The sequence below is a fragment of the Natator depressus genome, chromosome 7, assembly GCF_965152275.1.
Source record: "Natator depressus isolate rNatDep1 chromosome 7, rNatDep2.hap1, whole genome shotgun sequence".
NCBI classification, from domain to species: Eukaryota; Metazoa; Chordata; order Testudines; family Cheloniidae; genus Natator; species Natator depressus.
Genome location: NC_134240.1, coordinates 55,776,740 through 55,789,076, shown reverse-complemented (window position 1 = coordinate 55,789,076; position 12,337 = coordinate 55,776,740). Strand labels below are relative to the sequence as shown.

Genomic DNA, 12,337 nt, shown 5'->3' with positions numbered 1-12,337 from the left:
CCATTGGCACACAGTTACAGTACTCTGCATGCCCCAAAGTGGCAAGTTGGTGTCTCCGGGACACAGTTCCAGTGGGTGGGTCCCTTCTTTGGAGAACCGTAACCTGGATGGTTTCCAGCAAACGGGGGTGTTTAAAACCTTCTCCACAAAGTTAAAATCTGTAGTTTGCACTTGATTGACTCAAGCGTCTTTAACCTTAATTCCACCTTGATTGCTAGTGAGCATTCCCTTGGGTTTTTATCGCTGCCATAATGTGAGACCAAAGAGTGCGGAAGAGGCTGTGGGCTTCCCTCTTCCTCAGGGCTGCAGGAGGGCAGCCTCACTAGGGCACACTTCCTAAGTTCCTGGTGATGGGAGCCTGTCTCCCAGTGACCTTGGGAGGCACATGGGAGTAGGGCCCCACTGGGATAAGCAGATCTGCCCCATCCACTCAGCACATCTGCGTCTCCCCATCCCCACATCCCTCTTTGCACCCACAGCCTGCACCTCCCCTTAGCATCCTCACCCCAAGCCTAGGGTCCTTATGCCCCACTCCCAAGACTTAATGCCTGGGTACTGTCCAAAGTGAGACAGCTCCAGGGTGTGAGGAGGAAAAGGTAGATGCCTCAGAGGAGGATTTTGGCCTCCTGTTCTCCCTTTGGGTGTCTCCATATACATGCAAAAAGAAAAGGAGTACTTTTGGCCCCTTAGAGACTAACCAATTTATTTGAGCATAAGCTTTCGTGAGCTACAGCTCACTTCATCGGATGCATTCAGTGGAACCACTGAATGTATCCGATGAAGTGAGCAGTAGCTCACGAAAGCTTATGCTCAAATAAATTGGTTAGTCTCTAAGGGGCCACAAGTACTCCTTTTCTTTTTGCGAATACAGACTAACACGGCTGCTACTCCGAAATCCATATATATGCTGTATGTGCCAAAAGGATTAAGAAAGAGCGCTTGCCTGGTCCTGCTTTGAGCGGGGGTTGGACTAGATGACCTCCTGGGGTCTCTTCCAACCCTAATCTTCTATGATTCTATGATTTGACAGGAGGGAGTCCCACTGCTAAGAATCACAGGTTTGTCTACTACAGAAGCCACCTCTTCCCCCATCGCCTTGCCACTCTCTCAAAATGATGGGAGCCAGAGGGTCTGGGGGAAGAATGAGGAGAACCCGGCACTTGGAAGGAAGAAGAGATAAGTAGGAGTAGCTCCTTCCCCTTTCCTGTTTGCTTCTGCACATCTGCAGGACAGGACAAACCACAGCAAGTCTTTGGAGAGCTATTGGTCCCCTTCACAGGCCTTGTAATTAATATTGTTCCTTTCACTCCCCCATTCCCCGTAAACATTCCTCCCCATCAGTCAGGTTGCACCTTGAGATGGATCAATGCATAACAGAATCTAGAGGCTCCTGCCTGCCCCCATTCAAAGGTCATTGGTCTCCAGCTCTGACATGCTAATGTAAGATTGCTGGAGCTAACGATCTGTACCGACAGTCCAAAACCCATGGAGATAGTGACTTTGGAAATCAATTTAATCAGCTAAATATTGGTGCTGTACTCAGCCAGGGGAAGGCGCTACACTAAATTCTGTCTGCTGCTTTTCCTTGCTGCAGAATGGCAAAACAATTGGTAATGTCTCTAATTTCAGGGTGCAATAATTTTGCTGCCTTTGACCCCATTCACATCAAGTTTAGAAGAACAATTTATACCTTGGCCCTATATCTAGCCTATCAATTTTGAATCCAAAATGATTTTTGTGAATTTCAACAGAGGGTCCGCACTCGGAGGTTGTACGGCTTGAATTATAACTTTAACCACTATAATCAAAGAGACAGAACTTTTTAGTGTAGATAAGCCCTACAATCCTATGATGTGCCAGTGACCCTCAACAGTCATGGAGATTACTGGTGCTTAGCGCCTTGTAACACTGGGCCTGAGTTGGCCACCATGTGGCACTGTCCTTGACTTTAGGTCATAGACTGACCCCAGAAGCCCACAACAGTTACTATGATTTGGGTCCATAAAAACTTGTTCATGGCTCTCTCCTATCAAGATCCCCAGAGTTCGGGGTAGTTTAGACCTAGTCAGAACTTTGTGGCTCAGGCCTCTCTAGTTTAGAGTCCATTACCACTTCTGCACTTAAAGAATCTCTAGCTCTTGTGAACTGAAAGGGGAGTTGGTCATTTCAGACTGCTTGGCTCAATATAGTGCCAGAGGCATCAAGGTGCAGTTTTGAACTGCTATGACTATGCTAAATACACCTGCAGTGGATTTGTAGCCAGTGCTGGCGTCTTCTCTATTGCCCACCTTTTCCAATGCTGCTGCACCTATGATTTCAAGGAGAGTACTGAACAATATACTGTAGAGCAGGGGTGCCTAACCTACAGCCCGCAGGCCACACACGGAGTATTTCACAAGGCCCCTGGCCTGCTTCAACACAATATACTAAAGGCCGATTCATTAACTTTTTGTTGGCATGTTTACATCATTTTAGTTTACACAAGGGTGTAAACAGACAATACTGTACACAGAAACAACCTATCTAAACACATACGAAACAAGCTGAACTTAAAATATAAATCGATACAGGTGACTTTAAATCTTATTAAAATATATAGACTCTGTTTGGCCCATACAAGATGGTGCTTAGGGTGATGTGGCCCTCCCCTGCTGTAGGGGACAATCATATACTGGCTCCTGTAGGAGGGACAAGGTAACCTAGCGGAACAGCCTTCAATTTGTTATGCGCCTGGGTCAGTCTCACTGCAGTGCAGAATGGGCAGAGCTCTGAAGACATGCTAGCTTCCCAAACATTCAGCAGCACATCCCATGATACAGGCAACCCTCAAATATCAAGAGCTAAGATGCCAGCCAAATTCCAAAATGTTTTGCAGATTGTTGGGTGTCCCTCGTGACATGGAGCTGGTGCGTGGGGCAGAGGAAAAGGGGACCAGAGAGCTCCCAAACCTGTAGAGGATTATAGGCCAGGCTTTATTTTTATATTTCAGAAGAATGTGTGACCAGCTCCAAAGAGGGATCAGTAATAACATGCACCCTTCCCCCAACCAGGGGATTGGACTAGATGACCTCCTGAGGTCCCTTCCAACCCTGATATTCTATGATTCTATGAACCAAAGAAACATGAATCCCAGCCTGCCACCTTACCTTCTGAAATAGCCTTCTTGACCGTTGCAATGTAGGCATCTGGCTCATCATCATAGGTGAGCTCTTTCCACTGGGCCCAGTCCCTGAAAAACCCGGAATAGTCGTCACAATCCGCCGCTCCGCAGAACAGCTTGACCACTTTGTGCGGCGGCCTCAATGCTTCCTGCAGGCTTGAAAGGACGTCAGGGAGGTAAAAGTTCTGCACCAGCTCGGCAGACAGCAACACAATGATGCATCGGCTGCTGCTGAATCGGTCGAACTCCTCAGAGGGAACAGCAGCCCCGTACTCCACTTTGTAGCTCAGAACCCGCTGCTTTCGGACATGCCGGCATGACAGGAAGAGGTTTTGAAGGTACTGACACCATTCACTGGCATCCCTGGCATATACAATCAGCACGTTGCATCCCCCAGCGCCCCCTGTGCAGATGAAAGGTGAAAGCAGAGAGAAGTTTTAAGCTCTGCAGCCAAAATCTTACCTCAGTTTTAGAGCAGAGAAGCAAATTCTCGTGTCTTCTAATTTGTGAAACAAGCAGAACCTGATGGGACATTAGGAGAGCAGATGCAGAGAGAATGAACAAGTGGCATTTGCATTCACAGAGCAGCTGTAAGGATAGCTAAACTTGTACTTGCATTTCCTGTTCTAAAATCTGAGTAGTAGCTCTTCCATTCTCTCAAGTCACCCTTGCAGGGGAGAGGGGGATTTCCGGTCCTGTTTTGAGTGAGACAAGTCACGGGTGGAAATTTTCAGATTGGGGGAGGAGGGGTTAAAGAGTCTAATGGGGAAAAAAAAGTCCCCCTTAGGGTGAAAACTGAATTCAAATTGATGACAGGGATTTTGCAAATTTGTAAGTGTGCCCTAGAAGTTAAATGTTCAGGAGAAGGAGTCAGCGCTAAATATAGCACACCTAGAAAAAGAAAGATCTTTATTCAGACAAGGTGTCTCAAGACTTACGGGAAGCTACCAGGGTCTTCATGGGGGCCAGGCATTTGCTCACTTCTTAGCACCATGCAGACGCCTGGGCGGCATGTGCATGTGTGTGTAGCTGAAATGAGTCAGCTCCGTCCCCCAGAGCCTGCAGTATGGAGCCACAACAGCAACCCCATAGTTCAGGCTTCAGATCCTCTCCTCTGCAAGCCCAGGTTTGACCTCCTCTCCTTCCACAAAGGAAGCTTTTTGCCTGAAGTTTGGCAGATTAAGTCCCTGTGCGTGGAGAGAAGGAATCGACATAGCAAACACTAAAACTCAGCCTTCTGGCAGCTCCAAAGCATCTGTCAGTATTACAGCGAGAGCCTCCTATTTCAGGAGAGCCCATGCCTCTCCACTATTTGTTTCATATGCGTGCTCTAGAATATAAGCACTCCTGATTGTGAGGAAAACCTTGAAGGGTGAGCCAAAGCGAACCGATGCAGTGTTATATCCCCATGTCCAAAGAGATCCTTAAAGTATGAACTTCCCCATTCACCAAAATGGGGCACTGACTCTAAAACCTGAAGATTACAGTTCAGTTTTCATTGTTAGTTTCAGTGCTGTTCATTTTACCTGGATGTTTCTCCTAATTGGCCTTTCCTATGCTCCCAACCTGCCTCTCAATGTGTCCAAACCCCCAACGCACCCACCCCCATCAGGAAAAAGTAAAAAAGCTTTTATCAAAAACTAGGTGTCAATCTCTGGTTTCGTGAAGCAAAACTTCTGGTCATCTGGGGACACTGTAAGTGGGAATTTATCAAGACAGGTGACTGCACAAGTTAAATGTCCACATTTAATTCATTAATATCAAATCAAAATTAAGCAGCCTCAGAAGGTTCCATTGTGCTGCTGAAGCCAGGAGCCTTGCAGCAGAAATTAGGTTCAGCTGGCCAGAGTATGCAGGGCCTTCATCATGGCTTGTGCGGAGGGCTGAATTAAGGCAGACAAGTGCCTCAGTCTGTGGGTCACAGTCATGCAATGACAGACAAACCATTATTTTTCTTCTAAATTGAAGTTGATTCTAATCCTTATGGCTCAGAAATGAGGTGTGACAGAGTGACCCAAGTTTAACCAGTGCAGTGATGGTTTTCTGAGTCTGCAGACAGGCTCTAGCAGTGGCCGAAGCAGCAGCCATTAGATTCAAACAATTAATGAATCATGCCCCAGCTACAATGAAGACAGAGTTATAAATGAACTACTCGGACAGCTGCATTTCTCTGGGAAGATGCAGCTCCCAAAGCATATGAGAGCTGGGGACATTCTTAGTTGATAGGATCTAACTTTGGAACAAACTCCCAGATGAGCAAAACTGGAATCTGACTGTCTTTAGGAAACACTGCAAAACCTTCCTGTGGCTTTTAAGTTGTGCGAGCATTTTGAGGCCGCACCAGTGCAAGGACACAACGGAACAGGGAGCCTCCTTCCTCTAACACTTGTGCACAAGATGCAGCCATAATTTGATAGCCAGTACATTCAGGCTACTAGCTCTATTAGCACCATTTACCTCTACAGAGGGGGCATAGCTTGTGACCATTGCACTGTGGTGAGCAGCTTCGCAGGGAGGCACATTACACCTGTTGGTGAGTACATGTCAACTGTGCCCTGCACAGCCATAATTCTCCTAGCCAGCCTCCCTTTCCCCCTAACCGACCTGTGCTAGGGTAACGAATGTATGGATTCCACAAGCTCTCCACCTCTGAACCAAGGCTGCAAAACGTTAACTTGTTTAGCGTCAGTGGGATGGAGGTGTTGAACATGTAAGTGTTGGTCCACAGAGAAACAGAACCGAGGAAATCCCCTTGTGTTATAATCAATGCTTTAGCACTCTGTTTATACAGACATTCTTAAGTCAGGAGATTTGACTATTTTAAAGAAAACTAAACCTCAAGCAGTCTAGAAATAGTCAGTTAAGACGTCAGCAGCAACCATCCCTACTCTTCACTCACTTCCCCTTCTTGCCAGTGGGAAAACACAGAACTTACTACACTGGATCCAACCTGTGTCCGTTTGGCCCAGTACCTGGTTCTGAAGCATCAAGCACATAAGAACAGCCACACTGGGCCAGACCAAAGGTCCATCTAGCCCAGTATCCTGTCTTCTGACAGTGACCCAGAGGGAAGGAACGGAACTGGTAATCATCAAGTGATCCCATCCTCTGTTGCTCATTCCCAGCTTCTGGTAAACAGAGGCTAGGGACACCATCCCTGCCCATCCTGGCTAATAGCCATTGAAAAGCGCCAGCCAGTGCCAGAAAAAAGTGCAAGGAATGGGAAGATATGGCATAACCTGATCATAAGGTGAGCTAACACGCCCAACATCTGTTAAAGTAAACACTCAAGGAATATAAACCCTCATGCTTCCAGGCACAAGGCAACAATTATGAGCTGTGCCTTAATAAGGAAATCCACAGTTACAGATCTAGCTCTTTTCTCCTAGTAAGCTCCTATCCTCATGTGTTGGCAGTGAGTTCCACAGGTTAGTTTGCATGATGTAAAAAGAGAGTAGACAGTACGTGTTTTTAATTCTCATTTTGAACAAATTCATTTCCCTACCTTAGATTATGATAAAATTAAAGAACTTTGAAGTCTTGTTTATGCTTCTGGTACTGTTTAATTTCTGCATTGCTCAACTGAGAGAACAAAAAGCTGTTTTCTTTTACTTTATAGAAAGACACTCTGATAGCTCCAACCCATGTTCAGCAGCACTGCAATCACTGAAGGAGCATATTCGTTTTCTAAGCTTATTTTCATTTCATGGAAAGATGTCCACTTGTCATAGGTTTTGCAAGAGCTTACATGTACAAGATATAAGCTTTGTGCCAAATTTGAGCTGACGTTACCCCCATTTAATGTCTACCCTGTAAAACACACTGCATTGCAACATCATTCCATTTTGCATGATAAAATTATAAGTATCAGGGAGTAGCCGTGTTAGTCTGTATCCACAAAAACAACAAGGAGTCCGGTGGCACCTAAGTGGTTTTTTACCCACGAAAGCTTATGCCCAAATAAATCTGTTAGTCTTTAAGGTGCCACTGGACTCCTTGTTGTTTTGATTAAGACTATAAATTAGCCTAAAAGCCCCAGCTGAGATTGGAGCCCCATTGTATTAGGCACTGTGTAGAGACAGAATAAGTCTACACTGCAAATGAAGGTGTGATTGAAATGTGGGTACACATACCCCCACTGGCTTTGATCTAGCTGGCATGGATAAGACTGGTAGTGAGGATGCGGCAGCACGGGCAAACTGCCTATGTTTAAGCCGACCGGGGACTCTAGGTACGTATCCAGGGTCTGCACCAGGGTCTGTGCTGCCACGTCTTAATTGCTATTGTTACCCATCCTGGCTAGATCAAAGCTCCAATCCCACCTTCGTTTGTGGTGTAGACATAGAGTCCCTGCCTCAAGGAGCTCACAGTCTAAACAAAGGCTAGGAGAGGGAACTCCTCAAATTCACCCATGCTATAAATTGACTAATTTCAGTGGAGCTAGAGCAATGGCTGCATTTGGCCCATCATAGGTACTATGAGTCGATGAAGTGCTCTGGGATCTGTCTGGATGGAAAGCATAAATAAAACCATTATATTTTTCAGGGAATCAAATATTGGTATTTGATAGAGGATCCAATTTTCCTCTTGTTGAAAAGAGTAGCCAGTGACTTCAAGTGAAGCCATAGCATATATTATATAAAGATTACATTAATATGAATAGGTCCGAATCCTTCAGAGTGAGAGCGCGTCCAAGAGCTGCAGACTACTCTCATCTCCCAGTGAGCAAATGGGAATTAAGGTGCTCAGCACTTCCCCGGCCTATTGAGTTTAAGTTATACAGGAGCTAAGCATGCATTCTCTCGTTGGACTGCGTAACAAAGCAACAACCCGTCTCAGTACTAATCGCCTCAATAATTATTAACTAACATGTTATCAGAGATTTACTGCACCCGGAAACCAGCACTTTATTTCAAGTGTCACAAGCAAAATACGGGGAAATAGCTGAAAAAATAACCAGATAAAAACCTTGTGAGCAAGATCTCAGTGATAAGAACGTAAGATTGGCATTAGATAGTGTGTGACCCTACAGCAGTTCTGCTTGCCACCGAAAATCTCCTCTTAGAACCAGATTTTGTTTAATGAACAGAAAGTAATTTTTGGTATCTGCCTGCCTGTCCCTTGAGACCTCAGTCTGAATTATTTTTACATCACAAGGAAACATGCATCAGTGAAACGCTAAAGTTGCTTCACATCATTGAGATGGCACGTTTTTTCCCTTTTAGAGAAAGAGAGAAAAAGCACAAACACGTAATTTCCCCTGCAATAAGGGGAACTTGCACATTCAGTGCCAGCAATGAAGGCTTACACAACAAAGACCAGATCCTGCTCCCATTGGAGTCAATGACCCTAAGCCAATGGCATTAAATTTTAGCCATAGACTTCTTAACCAGAGAGATACCAGTTTTCTTCTACCACAGCCTCCGATAGGTTATAGGCTACCTTGAGCTGTTTGGTGCAGAGGATCATGACAGACAAGGCAGCCACGTGGATGGGAGTAGAGTGGCATTTAATGGGCACTGAAAGCTTATCAAGACACCTTGGAAGGCCCTGCCATGTGGCTGGGCACTGTGGGAGACAAAGCAAGGGGATGGATGTGTTGCCTAGGTGATTTTCCACTTTGAAGTATGCCCAGACGTTAGGAGCGTTGAGTCAGCACTATGCACCTCTCTTCTCCCCACCTCCTCCCCGCCGGCCGTATTCAGAGTGGGAAGTAGCAGGTTGAATATTGCCTCTGCTAGCAAAAATTGCATAGCCCCATGACATCAGCCTGAGGGAAGCAGGCTGACATGGAGGAGCCCAGGGAGCTTTGTGAAGGCCTGGGCCATCTATGAGGGTTGCAAGGTAGATCTTGAGGACCCGCCATGGGTTATGGGCTGGAACCCTCCTGCCCAATTCCACAGGGGAGAACGGGGTGTGGTACTGTAAAGTGCCCCAACACACTGCACTCCCCCATGTAATGCTGTGGAGGAAACACTGCACCACGTGTACCATTCCATCTTACCCATATCAATATGAATTCACTCATTCTGTGTGATACACATTAACCCCGCTTAGGTCCAAGGGTATGTCTACACTGCAGTCGGAGACAGGGTAGGCATGCTCGCGCAGCACTAGCTTTAATCTAGCTAACACAGCTAAAATAGCAGGTCTGGCAGAACCGACTTCAGAGCAGCCTGTAGAAGTTTGCCTGGAACCCTGGATAAGTACTCACATTGCCAGCCCCTGCGGGGGTCCATGCTGCCATGTCTGCATGCAATTTTTAGCAGTGTTAGCAAGATTAAGGCTCGTACAAATCTGTCTGCCTACACTGCAGCCACCAACTTTGACTTAGCTATAGCCTAAGGGTAGGGCTTCACTCAGATTCTCTAAACTCAGTTGTAACCACAGACGCAGGCTTGTGGACTTGGTGTTTCCCAAGCCTATGCTTGAGCGTCCACACTCAATGTAAACCTGGGCTTACAATTGCTGGGCTTGGGCCTCAGAGCTGTGCTAACGTGTCCATGCTGCACTACACGGGCCTTCTGTTTCAGGGCTGTGGCTTGAGCTGCATCCACACTGCAAAATAACGGGGCTTGGACGTGAGTCTGAGCAGGACTCAGGCTCTGACCCACCCCTCTAGCAGGGTCTTTGGACCGGGGTCCTGAGTGCTGAGTGCGAGTCAGACTGATTTGTATATGGACGAAAAGGGGGCTTGGGCTCAAACCTGAGTAAAAGTCTGCGCTTAGTGTGCAGTGGGGACATGCCCAAAAAGGCTGGGGGAAAGGAGGCAGGATTACAGTGAGCTAGCTAATAACCTGCACTTATCTTGCTGTGCAAACTTTTTGGAAGTGAAGACGTTGCCTGCGAAAGAGTTACAGTTAGGTTTCTTCCCCAAGGCAATATCCAATGGGTGCTGTTCCCAACACTGCCCCACATGAATTGCATCCTTCTTTCCTTCCCTTTGGACAGCATTAACTGTGGCATGCAATGAAACTGCTTAACATAAGCATGGCTATATTGGGTCAGACCAATGGTCCATCTGGCCTCCTTGCACATGCCAGATGCTTCAGAGAGTATGAACAGAACAAGGCAATTTCAATCCTTCCCCTGTCACCCAGTCCCAGCTTCTGGCAGGCAGAGTATTAGGGGCACCCAGAGCATGGGGTTGCATCCCTGACCATGCTGGCTAACAGCCACTGATGGACCTATTCTCTGTGAACTTATCTCATTCTTTCTTGAACCCAGTTATAGTTTTGGCCTTCACAGCATCCCAGGTGGTGAGTCCCACAGTCAATCCACAGCGATCGGGGGCAACTAGACAATAGGCAAGGGCTGAGTGCTAGCCAGTGGACCTTTTGGGTGCAGAGATGGAGTTCACTCACCCTGCATGACCCAGCCCAGGGCCCCTGACTCCAACAGCGTCGCCAGCTGGGCCCTGGGGCCAGGGGGCCAACTTTGAAGAGCACTGGTGGCCAGGGGCGGGGGAGAGCCAGGGGATGAAGCAGGCACTGGCACTAGCTTGCAAGCAGCAGATCCCTAGGGCACAGGGGCTGGCCGGAAGGCAGCAGTTGCAGCGGCCAGTCCTGGGCGCAGCCAGCTATTCTCCAGAGTCTGGGATGCCCAGCGCTCACACGAGGGTCTCACCCCCGGGGAACCTACGCAGCCATGGCCCCCGGCTTTCCCTCCCGCTAGCGGGCACGAGGCGGGCAGCCCGCGCCAGTCCCGCATGGGGAGTCCTTAGAAAGCCCGGGCAGTGGCAGGCGCTTCCCCCTGCGCAGCGAGCGCCCCCGAGCGGGGGTAGGGGAGGCCGCGGACGCCGGGGGTCGAGAGGGGAGCGCGCCCGGGGAAGGACCCCGGCAGGAGCCCGGCATGGTCCGGGCTGGGGGCGCGGTTCCCGGCGGGGATCCGAGCCGCAGGGGTGGCCGTGCGGGGAACCTACCTGGGCTGGCCATGATCCGGGGCTTGGGCGCCTTCACATCCCCGGCAGCGGCTCCAGGCCAGGGCGCTGGGGAGCTGCGGCCGCGGGACGCTGGCTGCACCCGGCAGCCTGGTGGGAATTTCCTCCTCTGGCCACTTCCTCCGCGAGGCAGCGCCGGGGGCTGCCGCCCTCCCCTCGCCGCGCCCGCCCCGCCTCGCCTCGCCCGGCTGCAGCCGCGGCCCCCCCGGGGCAGAACGGCCTGGGCGCCGGCTCCTTCCCTGAGAGCGCGGCCGAGCGCCACGGACGGCGCCTCTGCAGCCCCCGCCAGCCCCCTAATGCTCCACCCGCAGCCAGCCACGCTCCACTCGCTGCTTCAGTGCCCCGCTCCCAGCCCCGTCCGGCCCCCTGCAGGCAGCGCCGCCGCTCCTCCCGGCCTCCCTCCGCAGCACGGAGCCTCAAACTGCCCCTGGCGAACCAACAGACCCTCACCAAGGCCCGGGCCTTTCCCCGCCCTGGCACTACCCTGGCATCGCAGCCGGCCTGGGCCCCCAGGGCTCCCTTCCTGACTTCCCCGAAGAGGGCAGATCCCAGCCTTTGCCGTCAGGGGTGTTCCTGAGACCTTGTCTGTACAGTGAGGGGAACCAAGGGGACTCAGCTGGTGTAAATTCCCACCCTCCGTGGTGCAGTTCTCATCTGTGTGGGCACTTATTTCACACGGGGGCCCTCTTCCGAAAGCAGGTGTCCACGCATACCTGAACTGAAACAGCCTGAGCCTAAAGCGATATGTATCCTTTAATTAAAGGTGGCACTTTAAGCCAGTTTAGTTAAACCAGCACATGCCTTGTTCTGGGTTAAGAGTGGCTTATTCTGCTTTTGTTTGAACTGATCTCTATTTGACTTTGACCAAGGCTGTATCTACCCTACATGTATGCCAGCATAGCCCTACCGTGTAGGCACACATACACCAACAGAAGGGGGAATTCAGTGGGTCTAGGAACACCACCTCCCAGAACAATGTGAGCTATGCCAACCAGCAGAACCCTCTTCTGCCAGCCTAGCGTCAGGTACACTGGGGGTTTTGTGAGCTCGGTCACAGAGGGGAATGGATTTGGGTTTGATTTTTTTTCAACACCCTGACCAACAAGTTTTAAGTGTAGATTGGGCCTTAATTTAAGTCAATGAGAGGTCAGTTCAAACAAAACCAATATAAGCCACTCTTCGCCCAAAATAAGAGGGTCCATACAGGGGTCTGCACTGGTTTAACTAAGCTGGTTTAA

General features: G+C 49.2%; 1 protein-coding gene across 2 annotated transcripts in view; it reads right to left on the bottom strand.

Annotated features, from left to right (window-relative positions):
- Window positions 1-11,247, bottom strand: part of PIK3AP1 (phosphoinositide-3-kinase adaptor protein 1) — an 82,741-nt gene extending 71,494 nt beyond the window's left edge. The window contains exons 1-2 of one of the 2 annotated variants that reach the window (XM_074959893.1): window positions 11,082-11,247; window positions 3,147-3,563 (exon numbers count right to left, since the gene is read on the bottom strand). In XM_074959893.1, coding sequence (XP_074815994.1) covers window positions 3,147-3,563; window positions 11,082-11,094 — 430 coding nt within the window. In that variant the 5' untranslated portion in view covers window positions 11,095-11,247. The remainder of the gene's footprint in view (window positions 1-3,146; window positions 3,564-11,081) is intronic. The other variant, XM_074959894.1, reaches the window with a different exon arrangement.
- Between the last annotated feature and the right edge of the window lie 1,090 nt (window positions 11,248-12,337).